The sequence below is a fragment of the Malus sylvestris genome, chromosome 9 (genome assembly GCF_916048215.2).
Source record: "Malus sylvestris chromosome 9, drMalSylv7.2, whole genome shotgun sequence".
In the NCBI taxonomy this organism is placed as follows: domain Eukaryota; kingdom Viridiplantae; phylum Streptophyta; class Magnoliopsida; order Rosales; family Rosaceae; genus Malus; species Malus sylvestris.
In genome coordinates, this window is record NC_062268.1 from 8,374,789 (window position 1) to 8,397,659 (window position 22,871).

Sequence of the window (22,871 nt, forward strand, 5' to 3'; positions counted from 1 at the left end):
GGGCAACGTAACGTGATTAACAAAAAGAGCGCTAAAACGAAAAGCATCTCATTTGGACTCAAAATGAACACTCATATACTCCACCAAATGATCTGATGATTTCAACAATCTACTTACCAAACTGAACTTCGTACGCTTTGCGAAACAGATAGTCTACTGCATCTCAAAGCATAAAAGTTGTCGTCCAATGATTTCATAGCTAATTCTCAAATTTCGTCGGTATAACAGAAATTCATCAAAGAAAAATAAATATGTGCTTAGGACAGATGTACTCCGAATCTGGCTTGCGGATTGATGAGCATGTGTTTGCAATTGCAACCTCCTAGAGTTTTTGGATGATGACGGAATTGGATATACCGGCCTGCTCTATTGTCTGGTCCAGATCCGTGAGCTGTTTGGGAGGGAACCCCATCGTCTGCAGTCGGTAACTTCTTGCCCCATCGGGCCTTGAGGCATCGATAAAAGCATGGATGTCTCTGATTGTATGGTGGTAGTTGAAGCGGGATACCATACGCGTACCATCTGCTAACCTTAGCTGAACAGAGGTTGACGGCAATGACTGATCCACAACTAAGCCCACCGAAGGCAATGGCGCACCTCTAAGGGGAGGAGCGGCAGCAGTTGACTCAGTGGTAGCTGCGGCAGAGCTGCTGCCACCTAAAGTTCTTCCAACACCCTGAAAAGCAGCATGCCTCCTCACTGGTTCCTGCAAATAATAAGCTCAAAAGGATCAGAAAGATTGCACCAGTTGCATATTAATAACATATACCAGAGTAGGAGAGATTGAAGCACAAACAGGATATTCTTCATCCCGCCTCATAAGATTAACATGAACAGAAGTCCTCTTACTGCCTGGTTCAAGCTCTTTTGGGCACTCAGACTTCTTGATGCTCTGCATTCATAAAAACATAACATCTCCTATCAAAACTCAGAAAAGAGATCAAACCAAAGGAAAATACAAAGAAAAAGAAAAAAGAAAATCTTTAACTGCAACAAAAGGAGAAAGGAGAGCTACTAATCAAAATAATGAGATCAATACAACTGAAAGTAAAGATGTTTTGTTCATCATAAGAGTTATGGTCTGTTTCACAGATATGCAAATTCTAGCCTTATCATCATTAAGCCAAACTACTCTTCTATGCTTCAAATTCTTAGCTTAGCCAAATAGTTAATGACTGTCAATACGTTGTTTACTATGTGATATTTTAAGAGCCATTAGATGTTTTGAGACAACATGAAAAATAGAGATCAAAAGGTCAAGCATTACTTGACTAAGCCAAGGATCCGATCCCTTGATATAATATTTCAGTTTTGATATCAATGCAGTAGAAAAGAATCCACTAAACCCTACATAGGACAAGCATCATTAGAACTTACTTCCAGGAAGGGTGCATTTTCGGGGTCATCCAGCCTCCGCAAAGGACCATCATCTACAGAAAACCCATTCCTCCAAAAAGTGATAGTGTGAACGATAGTTTCAGGTGGCTGAGGAGCAGCAGTCGGAACGGTCTCCCCTGAAAGCAGTCTAGCTGTTCCACTGAAACTTTTTGAGCTTGAAGAAGGCTGATGGACATCTAAAGGTCCTTGTGCGGCTGCCAGCTGCCTAGCTTGACTGAATATTGAATCCACATCACTGCCTTTGGTAGGGTCTTGGACAAGCATTCCACTGGAACCAACAACCAGACAAATTAAGATACCAACTAATTGCATAATCAAAACACGAAAACAATTGCAAATTTATACATACCGAAAATGTTTTATATCTGAACAAAATCGAATTCCACAGATGGCTCATATGCTAAAGCAAGAATGTTACAAACGGAACTCCATTACGATACTAATCCACAACTTTCTTCAGTGTAAACATAATCTACTTGCAACCCATTACGATTTTATTGACAACGAATTCAAATTTGCTTTCTTTTACTAACTTTGGTTTTTCTCAGCAACCAAACACAACGGAAGAATGAATGTCACAAAACGAAAAAAAGAAGCTAAATTGCGCTTTCTACTAGGTGAGTTTATATCTAAAAGTAAACATTCAGCATTATTGATTAGCTTTCTGGGTTGCTATAGGGTTAAAGAGTAACAAATTCCAAATTAGGAAAAAAAAACCGATGATTTTCCTCCACAGGGAAACAAACAAGAACTAAGAAAGAAAGTACCTTTTCTCGCCACCAGTGTAGTACTCCTGGGGTTCATCGGAGTCACTATCGGACCCGCCGTTCGCCGGCCGATTCAGATCGGAAAGCGTGCGTATGCCACGCGGACGACTCGCAGACGGCGGCTTGGCATCGCCCTTGCTGTCGGCTCCACTAGAGGCGGCGCGCTTCGATCGGAGCTGGTAGGGCGCCCGAGACACGGGCGACGGCGAGCGAGAGCGCGGCGGGGACTGCGAAGGAGAGTAACTGGGGGAGTGCGAGGGTGAGGGAGAGAGAGAGTGGGAGACGGGGATTGAGCGCGGGGCGGCGTGGGTGGCCTCGTCGGCGGCTGGGACGGCGGCGGTGTTGTCCAAAAACGTGGAAACGGCGGAGTCGAGGTCCCAGTTGTGGGATTCAAGGAAGAAGAGAGCTTCTTGCTTGGAGGCGGAGGTGATCTCGCAGAAGGAGTTGATGACGGCGTCATTTTGGGGATTGGATTCTTGAGCTTCGGTTTCCATGGTCGTTGGATTGTTCAGTGTTTCGCTCCAAATCGGATTCTTTGATTGTTTTCCAAGGCTTTCGTGAGTGAGTGGGATTAGAGAAAACTCCAAGCTTTTCGTTTGTGCTCCATACGTCTAAACTTTATGTTTAGACTATTGCAGCAATAATTCTTTAATTTTAATTAAATTGAAGCAATAATTTTTTAATTAAAAATTTATTATTATTAGTATCTTAACTCATCAAAATGTATAGTTATGATCATTTTTGACAATTTCATCAGAATTTTGTCAAAATAAGTTATGTTGGAACGACCATTATTACAATTGGGGTCTCTTAACTTATCAAAACGTGTACTATGGTCTTTTCCGTCAACTTTGTCAGAATTTTGTCAAAATGAATTATGTTGGAAGGACCATTGCTACAATTGGGTTAAAGTTAAGGAATCATTGCTCTAATTGGGTTAAAGTTGAGAGACTATTTCTCCAATTATATTAAAGTTGATAAATCAATAGTAATGTATTTTTAGTTAAGAGACCATAACTGCACGTTTTGATAAGTTGAGAGACAAATGATAATGAATTTTTAATTGAGAAACCATTATTTCAATTGAACTAAAGTTAAGATCTATTGCTGTAATTTACTCTTATATTTAACAATACGGTGCCGTATGACGCACACAAACCAAGTCGGTTTGTGATATCAATTGTGATTAGACGGCATGTCGTTTCTGGGCATTATTCTACTCAACTTAATCAAATTTCATAATTCACTCGAGAAAATAAAAAACAACTTTAAATATTTCATGTCTTTAAATATTCTGTTTTCGTACAATTTTTTATGATTCATTAAATTGCACATTTTAAACTCTAACATGTGATACACGTATTATACACTTACTTACATAATTTTCATTTAATACACATTTTTTGTAATAATTTACAAAAAAAATTACATATTTCAAACATTTACGTACCTTTTTAACAAAGTTATCAAATAATATACCCAAAAATAATCTTATATTTCATTAGAAAAAAAAAGAGAAAAATATTATATAATTAAATGGGGTCTGGCTTCATACACTTGCCAGAAAGAACACACGAACGGAGATATATCTATATTCTTATTGGAATATATTTTTCGCATGGATTAACACAACTACGTAAGAACTGAGCTTTGACAAGCTTCGAGAACTTTGTAAAAATTTCATTCAACTTGCATTTTGCATGTCACTCGGCCATTCACCTGCAAACATAAAACTCCGAAATTAAGGAACTTTTAGACGCAATTTTATAACGAATAATACACCAATCATGACGAAGAAAGAAAATAATGTTGATGAGCATTTAAGCTACGGTTTTTAAGCATCGTGGGTTGGACGTACATAGGTGTTACTACAATGAAGAAGAAACTAGCAGTCTGTAGAGTTAAGGTTACGAAATGAATGTGCAGTTGAGCAAAGCTGCAAACTGCAAGCAGTAAGAGATGGATGATCAAACGAAAAAACTTAATTGCATTTTTAATTGACTTCTCCGCGGCCGCCAGTCTCTGATTGTTATAATTTCTAAAACAGTTATGTACAAGAATCTGAAGAAACAGTGATCTGAGCTACTTGCTTGAACAAAACTTGCAACGGCAAGTGCGTGACTGGAAGTGCTGTTAAATTTTTAAGATTCCCAAGTTCCTTCCTCCTAACAAGATACTATCATCACAAACATAAAACATAAAGCTTCTTAACCATATGTGAAGTAATTAGTGAAATGAATTAGTAAACAAGTTTTGTCACTAATTAGATGTACGTGATTGACCAATCAAAAGCAATCATTCTCTTCAAATGACAAGGAATAACGGTCATCCTATTGCAAAGCACTATTTACAGCTTTCACAACTAAACGTATTTAGTCATCATCGATTCACCATTAACATGGAACATAACTTACCACTGTACCACAGGAGTTCATGTAGGAAGGCGAGGAACCACAACAGGTCCGCCCCGAACTTTTTCAACAGCAGAAGTAACCCTCAATGGCCGACCCAACAATGCCTGCAAGCAGAACTACATCAATCAGAAAATCTTTTCCAGAAAATAAACTTTGATCCATGCAAACTATAGTTTTTGCATCACCTTTCCATCCATGGCATCTTTTGCAACCTGGGCTTCATCTTCCTTGGAGAAATTAACAAATCCGAACCCTCTCGACCTGCCGGAATCTCTGTCATACACTATCTTCACTACATTGCAGAATATGAACAAAGATTAATTCTTTTTTCAGGAAAACCATACGTAACATCCAAATCATTGTGAAATAAACTGCTAGCGATCATTGGGGCATTTCATCGAACATGTAGACGACTAATGAATAGTATGCAAAATTTCGAACTGGGAAATCAAGATTTTACCTTCAGTGACCTCCCCGAAGGATGAGAAAGCGTCTTTTAAGGACTTCTCATCCACCGACCATGACAATCCTGCAAATCCCAGAAGCCAAATCACCGTAAAAACGATCAAAACTCGAAAAGTACATAACTTTGAAGGTGTATTGTATGTATGGGAAGGAGTAGAGAGAGAAACCTCCAACGAAAAGCTTGTTGTTTTGGGGTGGAGAGGAGGAGGAAGACGGTGGCGAGCAAAAGAACCGCCGACTTGAAGTTGGGTTTCGGAGTGTGGTGGTTGTCGATGCTCTCCGAGCAAGGAGCGTCCACAAAGTGTTGTTCCTCATTGATTACGTGATTAGCCGATGATTTGTTCCCCTTCTTTTTGCGCGCCTTTGAGTTTTGAGCTTCTGGTGGTTTGGCAGGATTTAAACTCACGCATTTGGGTTTGGGTTTGTGGGCTGGCTGAATTTTGAGGTCCATGCCACGTGGCATAAATTTTTTACCAACATGATCCTCTCCGGATCATTTTGAAGAGGATTCTAAGGATCCGTTCATCGTACATCGTGCAGTCAGTTTTTGTCAAATACTGTTTATGTTTATTTTTAAATAAAAATATTTAAAATGATTTTTGACCGCACGGTGTACGATAAGCAGACACGATTCACGGACCAGGATCATCACAAAAAGGATTCGGCGAGAATCCGAACTCGAATTTCTATAGGTTTAGGGCTTATTTATTGAAATGCCCTCTAAAGCTAATATCAAATTTCATTTTGTCATCAGAAACTCAAATAAAATTAGGGGTGTGCTATTCACATACCCCATTTTACTTCTCACACACCTCTTGATAATTTCTATCCATTGATCTTCTTCAATTCATCCGATCCGACGGCTGAAAATTAAAAAGGTGTGTGAGAAGTAAAATGGGATGTGTGGATATCACACCCCTAAAATTATTTCGCTTCAGCCATTCGAAACTCAAAAAACATCACTTCTTGAAACTCACATTGTGCATGTTTGTGCCTACACCATCACGATCTCTGCTTGGCTAGAGGAGGTCTCGAGTCAACTCTCACAAAACAAAAGACAAATATATTTAATTTCATTATTAGCTATGGCTCACTGTGACTTGTTATGAATAGATTAACGACCAGTTTCAAACATATCAATTAGAAGATAAATGTCGTTTGGCCACTTGAGCTACAAGCTCTTAGACCCAAAAAAATGCAAACCTATTCAGCATTTCCAAATGTACATCATGTCCTAAGTTTTTATTTAGATGTGAATCAGTTCTTCCCTATGCTTGTGCTCCAAGTTCCAGCAGAAGAGTGTTGTTGATCGTATTTGCTGCAGACCCAACAAATTGAATCGGACCTGATCGAAAGCGAAAACTTCAGCAACTCAAAAACCTGACTTTCATATTCCGTAACAAAAAATTTACGACGGTTTAAGTGTTATAACTAACCCGGATTAACGTAGCGATTCTTAAGAGCCCACTCGTCCCGGAATGATGCAAATTTTTTGAATGGTGCACCTGATATTCCACCAGCAAAGAAACATAGAGAGTGTCAAGAAGTGCACCGTTGTTTGCAGGTGGATAATTAAGGGCTCAGACAAGTGTTTTACCTTCAAGTTCCACCATTGCTTTCTTAATCACAGGCTTGAACTTTCCTGCAAAATTTAAACTCTCAGAATTAATATATGCATGATTGGATTTGTTATAAGAGCAATCACGTAATATGGGATTACGAGCGATTTAGCTTGAACGAAGTTTTATGATCTTAAGCCGAGTGTTTTCTGTACCATGTCTCCGCTCCACATCCATTAAAGAAGTCAATGCCGTGCCACCAACTGTCCATTGCTCAACCGGCGCAGCCAGATTTCCCACCTGCATACATAGTTTAAATTAGCAAAACCCTTACGACTTTAAGCCTTTTGCGTAACGAAATAAACAAACTTGATGAACTAAGAAGAATGAATGAACTATGACTTACAGAGGATATCAATCCTGTCTTTCCTGAATGAAGGAGCGCACCGGCACCATAACCTAATGCATAGCAGTAGTTTGCATCAAAGTTTGTAGGAAGACCACATCTGCCCTCATAACTGCAAGGTAAAAATCAAGTATGTGATACGAGGAACGAACATACAGGAATATGAATCATATGATCGAATGAACCAGATGAACAAATATTTTGGTACCCGAAGAAGTGTGTCTTTCCAGCAAAGTCACGCTTATATGTCCCCTCCTGCATCCGTTTGTGCAGTTCAGTTTCTACCATTTGAAGGAGCATCTTTTCTGTCTCTATTTTTGCTACCTAAATGCTTAACATCGTGTTAAGATTCAACAAATGCAATATTCGGACAAAGGCCAGTGGATAAAGTACAAAGATACGACAATCAAAAGAATTTACCTGCACATTCCCGTGTGGATCTCTTTCGAGCAGTAGTTGCTCCTGAATTGTTTGCGGCAAAAACTCAAAAAGCTCAAGGGATTGGCTCTGGAGTTTCTGTTTCCACACCCCTGCTTCATCAACAATATCATGAGCTAAGATTTCGTTAAGCTCCGAAATTAGTTGCTGCACCTGCAAGTTTTATGGTAAAGCCAAAACAAAACTTTGAGAATTTTCCGGCTGTCAAAACATGGAATCGAGCGAATTATATCCTCTCGAGTCTTTGAAAATGATACCTCTGGAATGAAATCAATCAGGCCTTCTGGTATAAGTATGACACCATAATTAAACCCAAGTTCCGAACGTTTGCAGATTATATCTGTTATATAGTCTGTTACACTCTTGAGTGTCTGCTTCTTGGCAGCAACCTATCGCAAGAGGAAACATTGTCAAGTCAAAAAAGTTTACATAGAAACTGAAGGTTCACCCATCCATTCTTCTAAATTCTAATTCAGTCTGTTATTGGGTCACCAGCTCTCACTTTTCTTTCAATTAAGCCAGAAGTTAAAAGATAGTTGATAAATTTCAAGCGTAATTTGAAAAGTGATAACAAAAAGAGATTCCGGCCAATCAAAAAAACTGGAAGTTGGCTAGTATCATTTCCAATTAACATTGGAGCTCAAACTTGGAGATAGAAGGATACCAGAAAATACCTCTTCCCCAATAATCGTGACGTTTGGACGAGTCTGCAGTGCACACTCCAAGGTTATATGAGAAGCTGCACGCCCCATAAGCCTTACAACTGCATAAATAGAAAATTAGGGAGGACAATCAAGAATAAACATTTACGGTCACAGTTCTTATACATGTTCCTGAAAGTCATCCTTAACTAAATGTGTATCTTGCAAAATCATGGCAAGTTTTTAAAACTTGCTTGATGCCATCGAACAACATATAAAGCACGACACAATCTGATAACTGATTCATTCTTATACAACCAGAGCACTTACAGTGGTAGTACTTCCCAGTTGAACGGGCATCCATCATCACGTTACCAATCATTTCTGAATATAGCTGCACGTTTATCACAGTGAAGATCATAACAAGTACACCAAACTTAGACTAAAGAACGTACAGTTCTTTTCGTATGATAAGGCAAAAATTTGATTGCTTGCATCACAATGTATAACAATGGCGTAAGAATTACCTTGCATGCAGTGTCGAATCCAAAACTTATGGGCACCTCTTTGCTTTTCAGATCACCATCAATGGTTTTGGGACATCCAATTACCTGTGTCTTCATATTTTTACCCCTAAAAAGCATAAGAGTCTTGAGAGATCTCGAAGATTACAGAAGCATAAATACTAAAGCTTGCTGTACAAAGTCGCAGATATAGCAGAACATTAACTTGGAGAGACATATTTTGTACCTGAAGTGTTCAGCTAGAAGGCAAGCATTGGTATTTGAGTCATCCCCGCCAATGACCACAAGCCCGTCTAAATCAAACTTCTTTGCTGTTTCTTCTGCTAGCTTAAACTGAAAAGCATACACACTTCATTTACCATATATCTAAAATTTGATCTGTGAGAAGAAAATCTGCACAGAGATGAATTTGATAAACATGTCAACAATTTTACAGGACCAATAAGTAACCTGTTCGGGAGTTTCAATCTTGTCTCTGCCGCTTGCAATCATGTCAAAGCCACCCTGTCAAAAGAGAATGTGAGAAAGCACGCTACAAATTTGATTAAAAAGCAAACTAGATCAAAGTCTCTTGTAATGAACAAATTATATAAGAGCAATCTACTTGGAAAAAAAAAATTCCTTGCAACACAAGAAAGAAGAAAGTGCTGAACATTGGTTGATAGATGATAATATTTCGAAGCGAAAGATAACCTGATTTCTGTAAGGGTAGATGAATTCCGCGGACAGTTGAACGTATTTACACTTCATGATCCCTGCCGGACCACCCTTAAATCCATACATTATGCTTCCACTAGTGTGCTTCTGCAAGTAATCTAACCACAAAATAGAAATAACGAAAAGTTAACGAAACTCTCGAGTGCTAAAGTTTCATCTGAACAAGGCAATAGCCTCACCAAATATCCCACAAATAACATTGTGTCCACCGGGGGCCTGTCCTCCTGAGAGAACCACTCCAATCTTCAAACTCTTATCCTTCGGAAGCACCGAAGAACCGCCTGGCCGTAGCATTGCTGAAGGCTGCCCAAATAGGTTAGGAAACAACTTGGCTATTTCCTCTGCACAAATATATTGAACAAAATTACATCACAAACTAAATCGAAACCCCTCTCTTTATTTATTCTCTTTGATGTATTAATCTTCATTTGAAGATCACTCCTACCAAAAATCATTCGAATTAGAAATTGTTTTATCTTCAAATGTATCAAATATATGGACGGTTATTATGAATATATTACTTGGTAGTACATCATCAATTTTTTTTTCTATAAATTTGAACGATTTTTCTATAAATTTGAATGACCAAATGATCATGAATATATTACTTGACAGTACACCATCAATTTGTCCTATGATTTTTAATTACTAAATGATCTCTGATTGAAATGATTTTTCGAAAAGGTGATCTTCAAATTAAGATTAAAAAATTAAACGATTCCGATAGTTGATTTTATTCGATAAAGATACGTTATTTGAAAGTATTATCCTAATATAAATATCCATTTATTGAAAAAGTTGAAAACTTTACATTCGTTTGGTTATGGTAGAAAGACTGCAGTAATCAACGAGTACACTTTCATAACTACAGTAAATTGTGTGTAATTGATTAAAGAAGAAATAGAGACCTGGGTTTCCGGCGGCGGAGCTTTTGGGGCCATCGACGACGCTGAAGGAGCTCTTCAGAACAGAAGGGAGAGGAAGCGGAACGTCGAGACGACTGGCCTGGACCTCGCTGTATGCAGAGACGAAGCGACCAGGCACTGCCTTGCCATTCATGGAGTACATCGTTGCCTTCAAACTACACAGCGAATGTGACAGTGGAGAGAGAGAGAGAGAGAAGCGGTGAGTTTGTTATGGATAATGGTATCATCACGTACCTTGCGTTGGTAGTAGGCAGTCAATATTAGAGACCGTGATATTGGTAACTTTTTGTACTTTATCCGAGAATATTCGAACTCGAGATCTCTCCTAACACTCTTGAACTAAAATACTATTAGTACGATAAATAGTTAGCGTATAACCCAAATCTACATGGAGTTGCATATTACTTTGACATATATGTGAGTCCTAAGATCTTGTACGTCTCAATTACTATAGCTTGTTTGTTTTTATCTAATGGTATTTATCTTCGCACTAAAAGTTTTGCGTTCAATTCATATGAACGGCGACAATAATATATTTGTGATGAGCTTGACACTTAAGCTAGCCAAATTGCAATGACTTATTGTGCCACCCTTTTTTGGGATGCTTTTGGAAGGGATGCAACAATGTTTTCCAGACCACAAAAGCGCTTTTGATTGGTTTGGTTAAAAAAAAATTTACTCCATAGAAACGGTTTTACAGAGAAGCGCCTGCCGGATACTGCTTCCAATAAGCACTGCCAAAATGGAAAGTGATTTTTTATGATGCACTTAGATCTTTATTCAAAACTACAATGTATTTATAATAAACACCTCTAGCAAAAGCGTTTATGAGTTGTTTTTATAAAAGTAATTTCAAACGAGTTACGAAGTATGTTGGGCTATAAGAAAACAAAAAGAAAGTTAAAGGTCAGTATGTTGGGCTTGGTACGTAGAAGATAGACCCAAACCAAAAGGCCCAAAATTCCAGCCAGGCCTACATAGCCGAAGGAGCTAAAATCTACTTCACCCACTCAGACTCCTTCACTAACAAGGCAGTCCCTTTTCGCCGCCGCCGTCGTCACTAGTTGCATCTCCGTCGACAAACGTACATCATCTCTCTCACCATCCCCCCCTCTCTCTCTCCTATATAATCTCTGTCTTTCTTCCTCATTTTTCAGTTTGTTAATCTGCTACTTTTTCTCTTTCTGCGTTCTCGTTGTTTTACTTTCTGTAGTTCATGAATTGCCCGGTAAATGTTGAATCTACCAGTAAAAAAAAAAACCTGATTTTTGGGCGAAATGAAGATTAAAAAGTTTTGTTCTTGAGAAGATTGAGCTTAATTACCAAACGGGCTTAGTTTCCTTCCAGCTTTAGAGATAATACAACATCTTATTTTTGTTGAATTTGTTTAATTTGAGGAGTAAGTGAATGGAGATTTGGGATAAATTTAATAACTTTTGGGGAAATGCATTAGGTTTCCGAAACTGGGTAACAATCCAAGTTCATGGAATTTCGGCTTAGTGAACAATTTTTCTTTTTTCTTTGTGATTGATCGTTACGTGTTGTGCCCGTGGTGGTTTTGGTTGAACCGTGTAGTTGGTAGTGGTGAAATGAAGAGATATTAGTGTTCAAGGCCACTGAGCTTGCTTTACGGGTACGTAATTGTTCTGATTTTTTTACCATGATTTATTGGTTTAGAGTGAAAACGATTGTAATGTAAACAAGGCGAATGATTGGCACTAGCCAGCCCGTTTTTAATGTTTCGGTGTTCATCTTTGAATGATTGGCACTGGCCAGCCCGAGTTGTTATGCTTATCTTCGTTCTGGAGTTTATTTTCATTCTGATGCAGCGATGTATTACTAGTTTTCATATATATTGAAGTTATGGCTTTGGCACCACTTTGGGATGTGTAGGTTGGAGAAGAAAATGAATGCTTTCAAGGCTTATAAAGCCAGTGTCCCAATTGCATGGAGCCCTAATCTGTATATAACTTTGGTGAGGGGAATCCCGGGAACCAGGAGACTTCACAGGCGTACTTTAGAGGCATTACGTCTCGGAAAGTGCAACCGAACTGTCATGCGATGGAATACTCCTACAGTCAGGGGAATGCTCCAACAGGTTTGATAAATTCTCAGTTGATGCATTCGTAGATTAAGGCATCTTTCCTCTCCATAATTGATAACATTAGCATGTTATTTTCCACGCAGGTTAAAAGATTGGTCGTGATTGAGACAGAAGAGATGTATAAAGCCCGCAAACAAAACTTGGAAAGCCACCGAGCTCTGCGCCCCCCTTTGGTCATAAATCACCAACCTGCTTCTGCAAGTGGTTCTTCTTAATGGCCTATGTAATTGTTTAGAGGTCAGCTCTCAGCTTCTTAGATATGTGCCTCTTGATCGAGGAGACTAATATTCCTGTATTTTTTTTATAAGAAGCCAATTCTGGATCCAGTTGTTTATCAATTCCATGTTTGGCTTTGCGTCTCAAAATCTGCAGTGGTTCTGAACTAGTTCATTAATGCTGAAACAAGTAATCTTGCAACTAGATGGCTTCTATATGCAGTATGTTGGATGGTTTGATTTGACGAATGCCTGATTTCTTGACGTGTCATGGATATGTTGTTATGCTGTAAATTTTGTTTTTTCGGATGAATAAAAATCTATCATTGCATTACATTCTAGTTCACATTGCACTTACATTTAGTCTGAGAGAGACCGCAGACAAAAAAAAGGATTTAAATACCTAAGAAATGATTGATTAGCATACAATATTACACAAGATCCTTTTGGAAGCATACATATTAGGGTCCTAAGGTCCTTCCTTTGCCTCAATTCTGATTAGCTCTGCCATCTCTTCAACTGTTTTGATGTTTGAGCTCTTGAACTCCTTTTCGCCACTATCATCAGGGCTATTGTGTTGATGGCCTTTGTATTGGTGTCTCATTGCAAAGGCAAGAAAAACTAAAAAATTTGTAGCTCCTAGCACCGCAAGGACCCAGTAGAAGTTATCTAGCCTTCCCTTATTCAAGTTACTCCTCAGCCAGCTCTTCCTAGTCACTTTGTCCACTACTGTCACCAAAAGGCTGCTAACGTAGAATCCCATTGAGATGGTGCTTAAGAAAAGCCCCGTGCTCATGGACTTCATCCTGTCCGGAGCCTCTCTGATGAAAAACTCAAGTTGTCCGACATAGACAAAAGCTTCCCCTGCACCCACGAGGAAGTATTGTGGGATAAGCCAGAAAGCACTTAGTTTGGTATTTTGGTGAACTGCGATGTTCCTTCTTTCTTTCTCTACTATTGCGGAAGCTACCATGGCCGCCATTGATAAAATGAGTCCAACTCCAACCCTTTGAAGGCTTGTTATTCCTTGGGCATTGTTGGTGAGTTTCCGAGCAAGGGGGACAAATAGTTTCTCGTTTAAGGAAGTAAAGACGAGGATGGTGATGAAGAGGAACACCGAGAAAGAACCCGCTGGGATTTCAAAGGAGCCTACTTTTCGGTTCATGAAAGTGGCTTGTTCAATGGTGAACGTAGTCATCTGAGAGTAGACCGTCCAGAAGAGGATACATGTCGACCAGATCGGCATGAGCTTGAAGACCAGTTTCACCTCTTCAACTTGGGTCACTGTGGATACTATCCATGAGTTGCTTCTGTTTCCTTCATGAGCAGCATATTCATCTAGGATTGCAGCTTTGTCTAGACACCTAACCATTCACATGCGTAGATAAACAAAAGCTAGTCAATGCCAGTGAAGAAACTTGATGTTTTAAAGTTAGATGGCCAAGTTCTGATTATGCACGTATGTAGATATTCGGATTCGGATATTTTAGGTTCCTCACGCCCATTTCTCATTTTGCACCCGCATATTTAAAAATGTGATTTTCTATTTATTCAATCCAAAGGCAAAAAATAAGCAGTGTGTGCAGGGAAGAAAATGACGTACGAAAATCACTTCATGATATATATATATATATGGAATAATGGCTTGTAAGTAAACTTACTTGAGCCTCTCTGTGTGGGGGATCTTGGCCTCTTGGCATCCATTCAAAAGGCTTGGATGAGATGGATGAGGATAAGCCCTCTTCTTCCAAGCCAAAAATATCACTCTCCATATGACAGTTAAAGGGCTGCCTCGAGGCTTGCTGAACCGATAAAACCTCGTTCCCGCGAGCAATACGATGATCGCTATGATCATCGCCCCAGCCGCTATTCCATAACCCAACCCTCTGCTAACATTGACTTGCACATACACCAGCACAACGACGGCAAACAGAGACCCAATGCTGATGCCGAAGTAGAACCTGTTGAAGAAAAAGATCATGGCCTTCTCTTCCTTGGGGTCCGCACCATCGAATTGGTCGGACCCAAAGCCTGAGACGTTGGATTTTATGCCACCACCACCCAGTGCTGTAGTGTACAAAGCAGCATAGAGTAGGGCTAACTGGGTTCCGTTGGCCTCAATGCATTGATGGTGTTGCTGTCTGTAGTCATCACATGGAGGTGGTCTCATGCTATGAATCGATGTCGCCAATGTCAACAATATTATCCCCTAAGATGCAAGAACAAGAACAATTCAGCTTTTAAACTGCAGATTTGGACTTGAAAATTTTTCAAAAGTAGCAAATTTTGGATATGTAAAAGGCTTTTAGCCTAGCATTTTAAACTTCTCGAATCTAAGCAATTGAGGGCTTGAGCATATCGAAGGGGGTTCGAGCACTGCTGGAGAACTGCTTGAGGGGGTTTCGATTGATTCTTATTCATATAGATCTTAAAAATAAATCATTACGCGCTTCCTAAAAGGTGAATATTTCTTGGTAGAATGACTTTTGAGGAGTGCCAAACGAAAAGTGGGCTAGAAGTCTTTAATGTGTTCGTAAAAAGGTTAATATTGCAAATTGTCCTTGGCTCAAAACTTACCACAGCCGTTATGGTTGCAGAAAGTGCAACTGTGAGGTACCTTCCAAGCTTAGCATCTGCTAGGAACCCACCAAGGAGGCCAAGGAGGTTCAAAGTGCCCATGAAATTGGTCACTATGTTTGCAGATTTTGCAGAAGATAAATGCAAATTTCCAACCAAGTATGTTACCAAATTCATAGAAATTCCCATCACACATATCCTCTCAGCTAGTTCAATTCCTGCAACACTCATCATGAAGAAAAAAAAAATCACCTTAAGATAATGCATATAATGGCTAGACGTGATCCGTCCATAACTCAAACGTGGATATCAGAAAAAGAGAATTTAAGTCGAAAATTTAGAATAAAGCACCCAAAATAAGCCCTGCAGCAAGCCATCCACCAGTTTTAGATTTGTCCGCCGGATTTCCTCTAAAATCCACCAAATCTCCATCTTCCTCACCTCTCCTTGAGATCAAAACCTGTTGAAGTGAAGGAAAAAAATGTAAAAAGAAAGAAAAAAACTCATTGAAAAATTTCAAGTTTTTAGTATAATATTGAAGTTGTACGAGTAAGTAGCTACCATTTTTTAGAGAGAGAGAGAGAGAGAGAGAGTGCTTTTTCTTGTTCAGAATTTGCAGTGGTAGCATGAGATTCCATGAATGATTGGAGGTTATAAAGAGAAGTGGGAGGGATGGGGAATAGTAGCTTTGTCACGGTCTCACAATTTCTGGTGCATGGTGAAGAGCAGGTAAGGCACTCCACATAGTTAAAGGCATGTGACCATTTTCGAATACGTACAGGCCGGACCTTAGAATTTGGGGCCCTAGGCAAGCCTTCGAAGTGAGGCCCTAAAATTCTTTGATCTCCGGTCCTTTGTATATTAATTTGCATAAAAAAAGAATTCGCTAAATACATAAAAAGTTATATTTCACATCAAATATCATTAAAAATTAATATCAAAAGAAGAAAAATATACAAACATTATTTAAACATTACACGATTCACGTTTTTAGACACAAATGTACTAAATGTTTGCAGTCAAGAGTTTAAGATTGAAAGTGAAGAACAATAAAACTTGATGATCACGAGAGTAAATAACAATAAAACTTGATTGACGAGTATAATAAATTCAACGCCAATTGTTTTTCTTGTGTTTTTTTTCCTTCTAAAATCAACATCACACTAACTAATTGAATATTAAAATAATCCATTGAATAAAAAGTTATTGAAAAAAAATATATATAATTCAAAGTTTTGATTACCTTAAAGTACAATCTTAAGACCATATGATAGTTGGTTTAAACATTCAATAGAAATAGAGAGAATAGGAAGTTGGTTTAAACATTCGATAGAAATTGAGAGAATGAGAAGTTGAAAGAAAAAAGATTGCAAAGAGACTTGAGTTTTATAACTTTATATGCATTTGGACAGATGGATTGGGAGTTGGACAGATAGATCGGCAGTAAATTTGAAAAACAAGAAAAATTAAGAAAAATCTAGTGACTGAAAGGCAGTTTCGTGTTTCAAATGAATTACGATATTTCTTACTTTTTTTGTATTTATATGTTAATTTCAGGATATAAATTTTTTTTTGAGGCCCTTCCAAAGTGGGGACCCAAGGCGGACGCCTACTTGGGCTACCCTTAGGGCCGGCCTTGAATACGTAAATATGTTTTTGTGGTTTTTGTGCTTGCAACCAACAATGGAAAGTGACAATTCACATTTTTTTGATAGACTTGAGAAAGGAAAAAGGCTACCGCTCCATATCACTTCGATGCCATAGATAATATCTTATGCAGAATCAAATCAAATGGTCCACCGCCCCTTCACAAATTTCTATCTTTCGAATACATGTAAATCTCTTATAAATTACACGTATCAAGTACATTTAGACGACTTTACGTCAACAAAAAATTTAAAGTTGGAACATATGTATAAGTTTACAGTTCGTATTTCTTTTACTATTAGATTGTATTTTTCCAGTTTTTTTTTTTCTCAAATGAAGAAAGATTAGGCAAGATTAGTTTTTCAGCAATGGTCGCGTACAAGACACATACCCTCCCCGAAAGGGGGATGACCATTACTTATTTATAAATGAGTATTGTTAGTATTAACAAACCCTAATTAAATAGTTCTTTTCACTATTTGGTGCCCATTATTGCGTGCTTGATTTGAATCCTTTGCAACTGTTATAATCCTCAAGGTTCACGAGTCATAATGTTGGATTCAATAAAACAAAAGCACCTATATGATAAGTTTAACTTTTCAATAATCATAATTAGCCAAAAAATAATGAACTACTTTTGCTGGACCGACCACAATCGTGTACAGGTGGAATATCCTTTTGAGTCTTGATCAGGGCAATGTTGCTCTCAGTACAGTGTGATACTGTTTAATTGTCATTGAAGAGACCCAAGGTGTCCATTCTCGGGGTTCTCTTTCTATGGTGTACAGATCTCTTTCGAGGTACTATCAAGTTTATACATTAATGATACAATCAATCGTCTATGTGTGCATGAGTTGATCTATACTGTTATAAACTTAACCTACACGCGTTTTCATGACTGATTATATCGTGACCCTTAGTTAGTTGAAAGATAACTTCAATGCGCGCAACATAATATATGACCATGTTATAAGAAAATTGAGCATAATTTGATCAAAGTGTAAAGAAGCAATAGTATTAATGTTCGTATAATCAGCTTGATATATAGAAACTTTTGTCAATTACAATTTCATAATCAATGAGGAAGTCAAAGAAACAGATGGAAGAATTATTTCAAAGGAATCATAGCAAGCAACTTAAGCTTTATTTAGCTCTCTTTTTCTTTAGCAAAATTTGGAAAGTAGCCAAATTGAGTTATGCGGAAGGCTTTTAGCCAAAATTTTAATATTTTTAGCATTTTAACTACTTGAAATGCTTGATGGGGTCTCGAGTGGTTATAGTTCTAAATTATGAAGAAAGAAATAATTTTAGCTCTCGAAACTCGAGTTTATACATAAAGCTCGACATAGTCTTTTTACTTGAATAAAATCCAATAACTAGGCTCCACATAAGCTAATTCATTAATTATGTTTAACTTTACACATTTTTCATTTTCCAGATGCCTAAAATACCCCTAATTACAATTTTAATGTATACATTTAATTCTATGCAGACTTGAAGGAAGGGATTAATGAAAAAAAATGTATTAATGTTTAAATTCATTGCATATTAATATATCATAACAAATTGTATGTTAATGCTTCTAGCAAAAAAAATAAAAAAACATTAATGTTATACTTTCCATCCAATTTCATAATTATTTTTCAAATTTTCATAAATTAGACAATTTTAATTTAATCTTGTCATTTTCTTACCAAATGGAAATTGAAAGGGAACTATGGAGTAATTTATATAAAAATATAGGTAAATTATTTGGACATATGTGTTAGTAATAAAATATTCCCAGTATTTGTAATAATACATGCAAAATAATTTACCTACAAAATAAAAAAATGTTATTTGATTCAATATTAATTTATCTGGCAACGATGTGCCTTGTTAGCATGGTAACGAGAGGTGCTCGGCTTTATGAAGGCAGAGATTGCTAAAGTGCGGGATAAGTTGGGTGTGTTGTTTGAGCATCCACCTTCGACTGAGTTATATGGGGCAAGGGGGAGGTATTGGGTCAGCTTGATTCACTTCTTGGGCGGGATGAGACGTATTGGAGGCAACGTTCGCATGTACAGTGGTTACAGGAAGAGGATAGGAATACAAAGTTTTTCCATTTGCGGGCGTCCAATCGTAAACGGAAAAATACTATTAAGGGGCTAATGGATGCGCAAGGAGTGTGGTAGGATTCCAGGGTTGGAATTCAAATCATGGTTGTAGGGTATTTTCAAAATATTTTTCACTCCCGTGGTGTTCTTGACAATGCGGTACAAGAGGTGATGGCGGCTTACTCCCAACGGGTTACCCCCGAAATGAATGCGGAGTTGTTGAAGCCTTACTCGGAGGAAGAGGTTAGTGTTGCACTTTTCCAAATGCATCCATCCAAAGCCCCAGGTTCGGATGGTATGCCACCTTTGTTTTTTCAAACGTTTTGGCATGTTGTTAAGCATGACGTGGTGAATGCAATTCGCTCTTTTCTCACCTCTGGACGAGTACTATGGGAGGCTTGTTTCACTTATGTTGTATTAATTCCTAAGGTAAATCAGCCACAGGAAATGTCACAATTGCGCCTAATTAGTATATGTAATGTAATCTACAAGATTGGTGCAAAGGTGATTGCGAACCGATTGAAGAAATTTTTTTAATGTCATAATTTCTCCACATCAGAGTGCCTTTGTTCCAGGGAGGTTGATTTCTGATAACACTTTGGTGGCAACGGAAATAGGTCATTTCCTTCACAATAAAAGGTGGGGACGGGAGGGATCCTTTGCACTCAAATTGGATCTGAGCAAGGCATACGATAGGGTGGAGTGGAATTTTTTGGAAGCTATGATGTTGAGGTTGGGGTTTGATAGTAGATGGGTGCCTGTCGTGATGATGTGTGTGAAATCGGTTTCATACTCCTTTTTAGTTAATGGCGAGGAATGTGGGTTTGTTTTGTCATCTCGCGGTCTTCGTCAGGGTGACCCTTTATCTCCTTATTTGTTTCTTCTTTGTATTGAAGGTTTGTCAGCACTTATTGCGCATAAAGAAGATAGGGGAGTGATTGGTGGGATAAGGATTTGTGATGGTGCTCCTAGTGTTCATCATTTGTTGTTTGCCGATGATAGTTTCTTGTTTGGTAAGGCGAAGTTGGAAGAGTGTGCACAGGTTCAACATATTCAGGTCAAGAAATAAATTTGGGTAAAAGTAGCATTGCTTTAGTGCTAACGTGAAAGGCCGTGAGCAGAAAGGGTTGGCATATTTTTTGGGTGTTCAATTGGTGGAGCGGTATGAGAAATATTTATGCCTGCATGTGTTTGTGGGTAAGAACATACAGCAAACTTTTGCTTATATTAAGGAGAGAGTTCATACGAGGCTATGTGGGTGGAAAGGAAAGTGTTTAAGCGCAGTAGGACGGGAGTTGCTTGTGAATGTGGTGGCTCAGGCATTGCCTTCATATACTATGAATTGTTTTATGCTTTCGAAGACTTTTTGTGATGATCTACATCAGCTCATGGCTCGATTTTGGTGGGGTAGTGATCCTGACTCAAGGAAAATTCATTGGAAGTCGTGAGATAAGTTGTGTTTGGCTAAACCGGAAAAGGGTATAGGGTTCCGAAACCGTTATGCCTTTAATCTGGCAGTGTTGGCAAAACAGGGATGGCGTATTCTCCAGGATCTCGAGTCTTTGACAATAAGGTTGTTTAAAGCAAAATATCACCCTCATTTGTCGTTTTGGGATGTTTCAGTCCCCTCTTATTCGTCGTATTGTTGGTTTAGCATACTCAAAGCTAGAATTGTCTTGGATAAGGGGTCCAGATGGTTGATTGGTGATGGGGCATCCTGTCACATCCCGACCCGGGGCGGAACACTTCCCAGGCCCGCTCCACCACCGTAGCACAATATTGTTCGCTTTAGGCTTACCATTCCCTCACGGTTTTGTTTTTGGGAACTCACGAGCAACTTCCCAGTGGGTCACCCATCCTGGGAATGCTTTAGCCCCCTTCTCACTTAACTTCGGAGTTCCTACGGAACCCAAAGCTAGTGAGCTCCCAAAAGACCTCGTGCTAGGTAGGGATGGGAATATACATTTAAGGATCACTCCCCTGGACGATGTGGGATGTTACAATCCACCCCCCTTAGGGGCTCGACGTCATCGTTGACACACCACGGCCAGGGTTAGGCTATGATACCAAATTTGTCACATCCCGGTCCGGGGCGGAACACTTCCCAGGCCCGCTCCACCACGGTAGCATAATATTGTCTGCTTTGGGCTTACCATTCCCTCACGGTTTTGTTTTTGGGAACTCACGAGCAACTTCCCAGTGGGTCACCCATCCTGGGAATGCTCTGGCCCCCTTCTCGCTTAACTTCGGAGTTCCTACGGAACCCGAAGCCAATGAGCTCCCAAAATGCCTCGTGCTAGGTAGGGATGGGAATATACATTTAAGGATCACTCCCCTGGGCGATGTGGGATGTTACACGTCCGTACATGTATGGAAAGATCGGTGGGTACCTAGACCATCGACTTTTCGTCCTATAACCCAGCCGCCTCCCTCAAGGGAGAATATGTTGGTGCAGGAATTGATTGATGAGGAAATGAGAATGTGGTGTGAAACTGCATTGAGTGCATATTTTGAAGATGAGGATAAGGAGCATATTCGTGCTCTACCAATTAGCCATCGTCTACCTTCGGACAAGTTGGTATGGCACTATACTGATAGGGGTCAATTCACGGTTAAAAGTGCTTATGGGGTTGCTTGGGATTATGTTAAACCACCTTCTTTGAGTGCTTCTTCTTTAGCTCTTGGTGGTAATCCATTTACTCCGTTATGAAAGGAAATATGGCAGGCCGGAGTCCCGCCGAAGGTGCGAAATATGATATGGTAGACTTGTCAAGACTTTCTTCCGACAAAAGAGAATTTGTCAAATAGAGGGGTTAGTTTGGATTCGTTGTGTGTTTTATGTAGTGGAGAGCCAGAAACGGTGGTGCATGTTCTTAAGGATTGTTCATTTGCCAGAGCTACATGGTTTGCAACCCCATGTAGTTTTCTAGTTGATTCTGTTCCCTGTGGATCGGTTAAAGAATGGTTCATGTTGTTACTTCAAAACCACCATTTGGACTTTAATTTTCTATGCATGGTGATGTGGCATTTGTGGCAGGAGAGGAATGATAGGATTTGGAAGGGGAAATCTCTAGCTATGGTGGCTCAGCGTGCGGTGTCTTGGTTGCAGGAATTTCGGGTCGCGGCAGAGCTTGTAACTACTGCTCAGCAATGTCGTCCTCGGGATGGGCTTACGGGTGATGGTGAAGGGTGGCGGAGGATTGGGTACGGTTGAATGTGGATGGTGCAACTAATTTGCAGAATAAGGTGGGTGGGGCGGGGGTGGTTCTCCGAGACGGGCAGGGACATTTTCTGGCTGCAACAATATCTTTCCTCCCTACGGTGACGTCTACTCTCCAAGCAGAAATGTTAGCCATTAAGCGTGGTGTAGAGCTCGCCCATCAGCTTGGCTTTTAGAAGGTTCTAGTTCGAAGTGACTCCTCCAAAGCAATTTCCATCATTCACACTTGTGTTGACCGTGCGTCGGCTATGGATTTGTTAGCGGGGGATGTCCTACATATTGCAGAGGCTTTTATTGCTTCTAAGTTTATTTCCGTTTCTAGGAATAATAATAGTGTTGCTCATTGTTTGGCAAATGTTGCATTGTCTATTTAAACAAGCATAGTTTGGGTTGAGGAGCCTCCTAGTGTTATTTAGGATCTCCTTATCCATGATATTTTGTAATTTTCCTTTGTTAATGATATCGTCTTTTATTAAAAAAAAATATATTAATTTATCTGCATTTGATATAATAAAATATAATTGCACTATATATTACTGAATGTGCCCAATATATGTAATAATGGTATATAAGTTGATTAAAAAATAATATATCTACTACTTTTAGTTTTTGAATTTTAATTTACCTATTTTTTTTTTTGTACAAACATAATGTACCTACAATATATAATTCCAACTAAAACTAATATATAATTGCACATACATATATATTAGTAGTAAAATGTGCCTGGTGTATGTAATAATGCCTTAACAAAATT

General features: G+C 38.9%; 5 protein-coding genes across 8 annotated transcripts; 1 reads left to right on the top strand and 4 right to left on the bottom strand.

The window, feature by feature from the left end:
- Nucleotides 1–51: 51 nt before the first annotated feature.
- LOC126582243 (plant UBX domain-containing protein 4-like) lies at nucleotides 52–2,782 on the bottom strand. Its single transcript, XM_050246305.1, has 4 exons — nucleotides 2,166–2,782; nucleotides 1,378–1,666; nucleotides 797–892; nucleotides 52–706 (listed from the first exon to the last, which is right to left on the bottom strand). Exons 1-4 carry the CDS (start codon nucleotides 2,657–2,659, stop codon nucleotides 323–325), a joined length of 1,263 nt encoding a protein of 420 aa, XP_050102262.1. The 5' UTR covers nucleotides 2,660–2,782; the 3' UTR covers nucleotides 52–322.
- Nucleotides 2,783–3,641: 859 nt separating this feature from the next.
- On the bottom strand, nucleotides 3,642–5,448 carry LOC126582254 (glycine-rich RNA-binding protein 4, mitochondrial-like). The gene is made up of 5 exons (XM_050246317.1): nucleotides 5,212–5,448; nucleotides 5,040–5,108; nucleotides 4,765–4,871; nucleotides 4,580–4,683; nucleotides 3,642–3,884 (listed from the first exon to the last, which is right to left on the bottom strand). The coding sequence occupies exons 1-4, from the start codon at nucleotides 5,357–5,359 to the stop codon at nucleotides 4,597–4,599; spliced, it is 411 nt and encodes a 136-aa protein (XP_050102274.1). The 5' UTR covers nucleotides 5,360–5,448; the 3' UTR covers nucleotides 3,642–3,884; nucleotides 4,580–4,596.
- A 649-nt stretch (nucleotides 5,449–6,097) lies between these two features.
- On the bottom strand, nucleotides 6,098–10,503 carry LOC126582240 (pyrophosphate--fructose 6-phosphate 1-phosphotransferase subunit beta-like). Its single transcript, XM_050246301.1, has 16 exons — nucleotides 10,238–10,503; nucleotides 9,509–9,670; nucleotides 9,306–9,427; nucleotides 9,063–9,116; nucleotides 8,839–8,945; nucleotides 8,616–8,721; nucleotides 8,419–8,482; nucleotides 8,122–8,210; nucleotides 7,705–7,836; nucleotides 7,430–7,600; nucleotides 7,218–7,333; nucleotides 7,010–7,121; nucleotides 6,819–6,903; nucleotides 6,642–6,686; nucleotides 6,481–6,549; nucleotides 6,098–6,389 (listed from the first exon to the last, which is right to left on the bottom strand). The coding sequence occupies exons 1-16, from the start codon at nucleotides 10,395–10,397 to the stop codon at nucleotides 6,313–6,315; spliced, it is 1,671 nt and encodes a 556-aa protein (XP_050102258.1). The 5' UTR covers nucleotides 10,398–10,503; the 3' UTR covers nucleotides 6,098–6,312.
- Nucleotides 10,504–11,217: 714 nt separating this feature from the next.
- On the top strand, nucleotides 11,218–12,779 carry LOC126582255 (uncharacterized). Of its 2 annotated transcripts, XM_050246319.1 has the most exons (4): nucleotides 11,270–11,339; nucleotides 11,831–11,888; nucleotides 12,149–12,353; nucleotides 12,443–12,779. In XM_050246319.1, exons 3-4 carry the CDS (start codon nucleotides 12,162–12,164, stop codon nucleotides 12,572–12,574), a joined length of 324 nt encoding a protein of 107 aa, XP_050102276.1. In that variant the 5' UTR covers nucleotides 11,270–11,339; nucleotides 11,831–11,888; nucleotides 12,149–12,161; the 3' UTR covers nucleotides 12,575–12,779. The 2 variants fall into 2 exon arrangements, with proteins under 2 accessions (XP_050102275.1, XP_050102276.1); XM_050246318.1 differs by lacking the exon at nucleotides 11,831–11,888 and having other exon boundaries at nucleotides 11,218–11,339.
- An 89-nt stretch (nucleotides 12,780–12,868) lies between these two features.
- On the bottom strand, nucleotides 12,869–15,861 carry LOC126582238 (protein NRT1/ PTR FAMILY 6.4-like). 3 transcript variants are annotated; one of them, XM_050246299.1, is made up of 5 exons: nucleotides 15,713–15,861; nucleotides 15,503–15,611; nucleotides 15,152–15,369; nucleotides 14,236–14,783; nucleotides 12,869–13,938 (listed from the first exon to the last, which is right to left on the bottom strand). In XM_050246299.1, the coding sequence occupies exons 1-5, from the start codon at nucleotides 15,713–15,715 to the stop codon at nucleotides 13,044–13,046; spliced, it is 1,773 nt and encodes a 590-aa protein (XP_050102256.1). In that variant the 5' UTR covers nucleotides 15,716–15,861; the 3' UTR covers nucleotides 12,869–13,043. The 3 variants fall into 3 exon arrangements, with proteins under 3 accessions (XP_050102256.1, XP_050102254.1, XP_050102255.1); XM_050246297.1 differs by having other exon boundaries at nucleotides 15,503–15,619; nucleotides 15,729–15,855; XM_050246298.1 differs by having other exon boundaries at nucleotides 15,503–15,619; nucleotides 15,725–15,792.
- Between the last annotated feature and the right edge of the window lie 7,010 nt (nucleotides 15,862–22,871).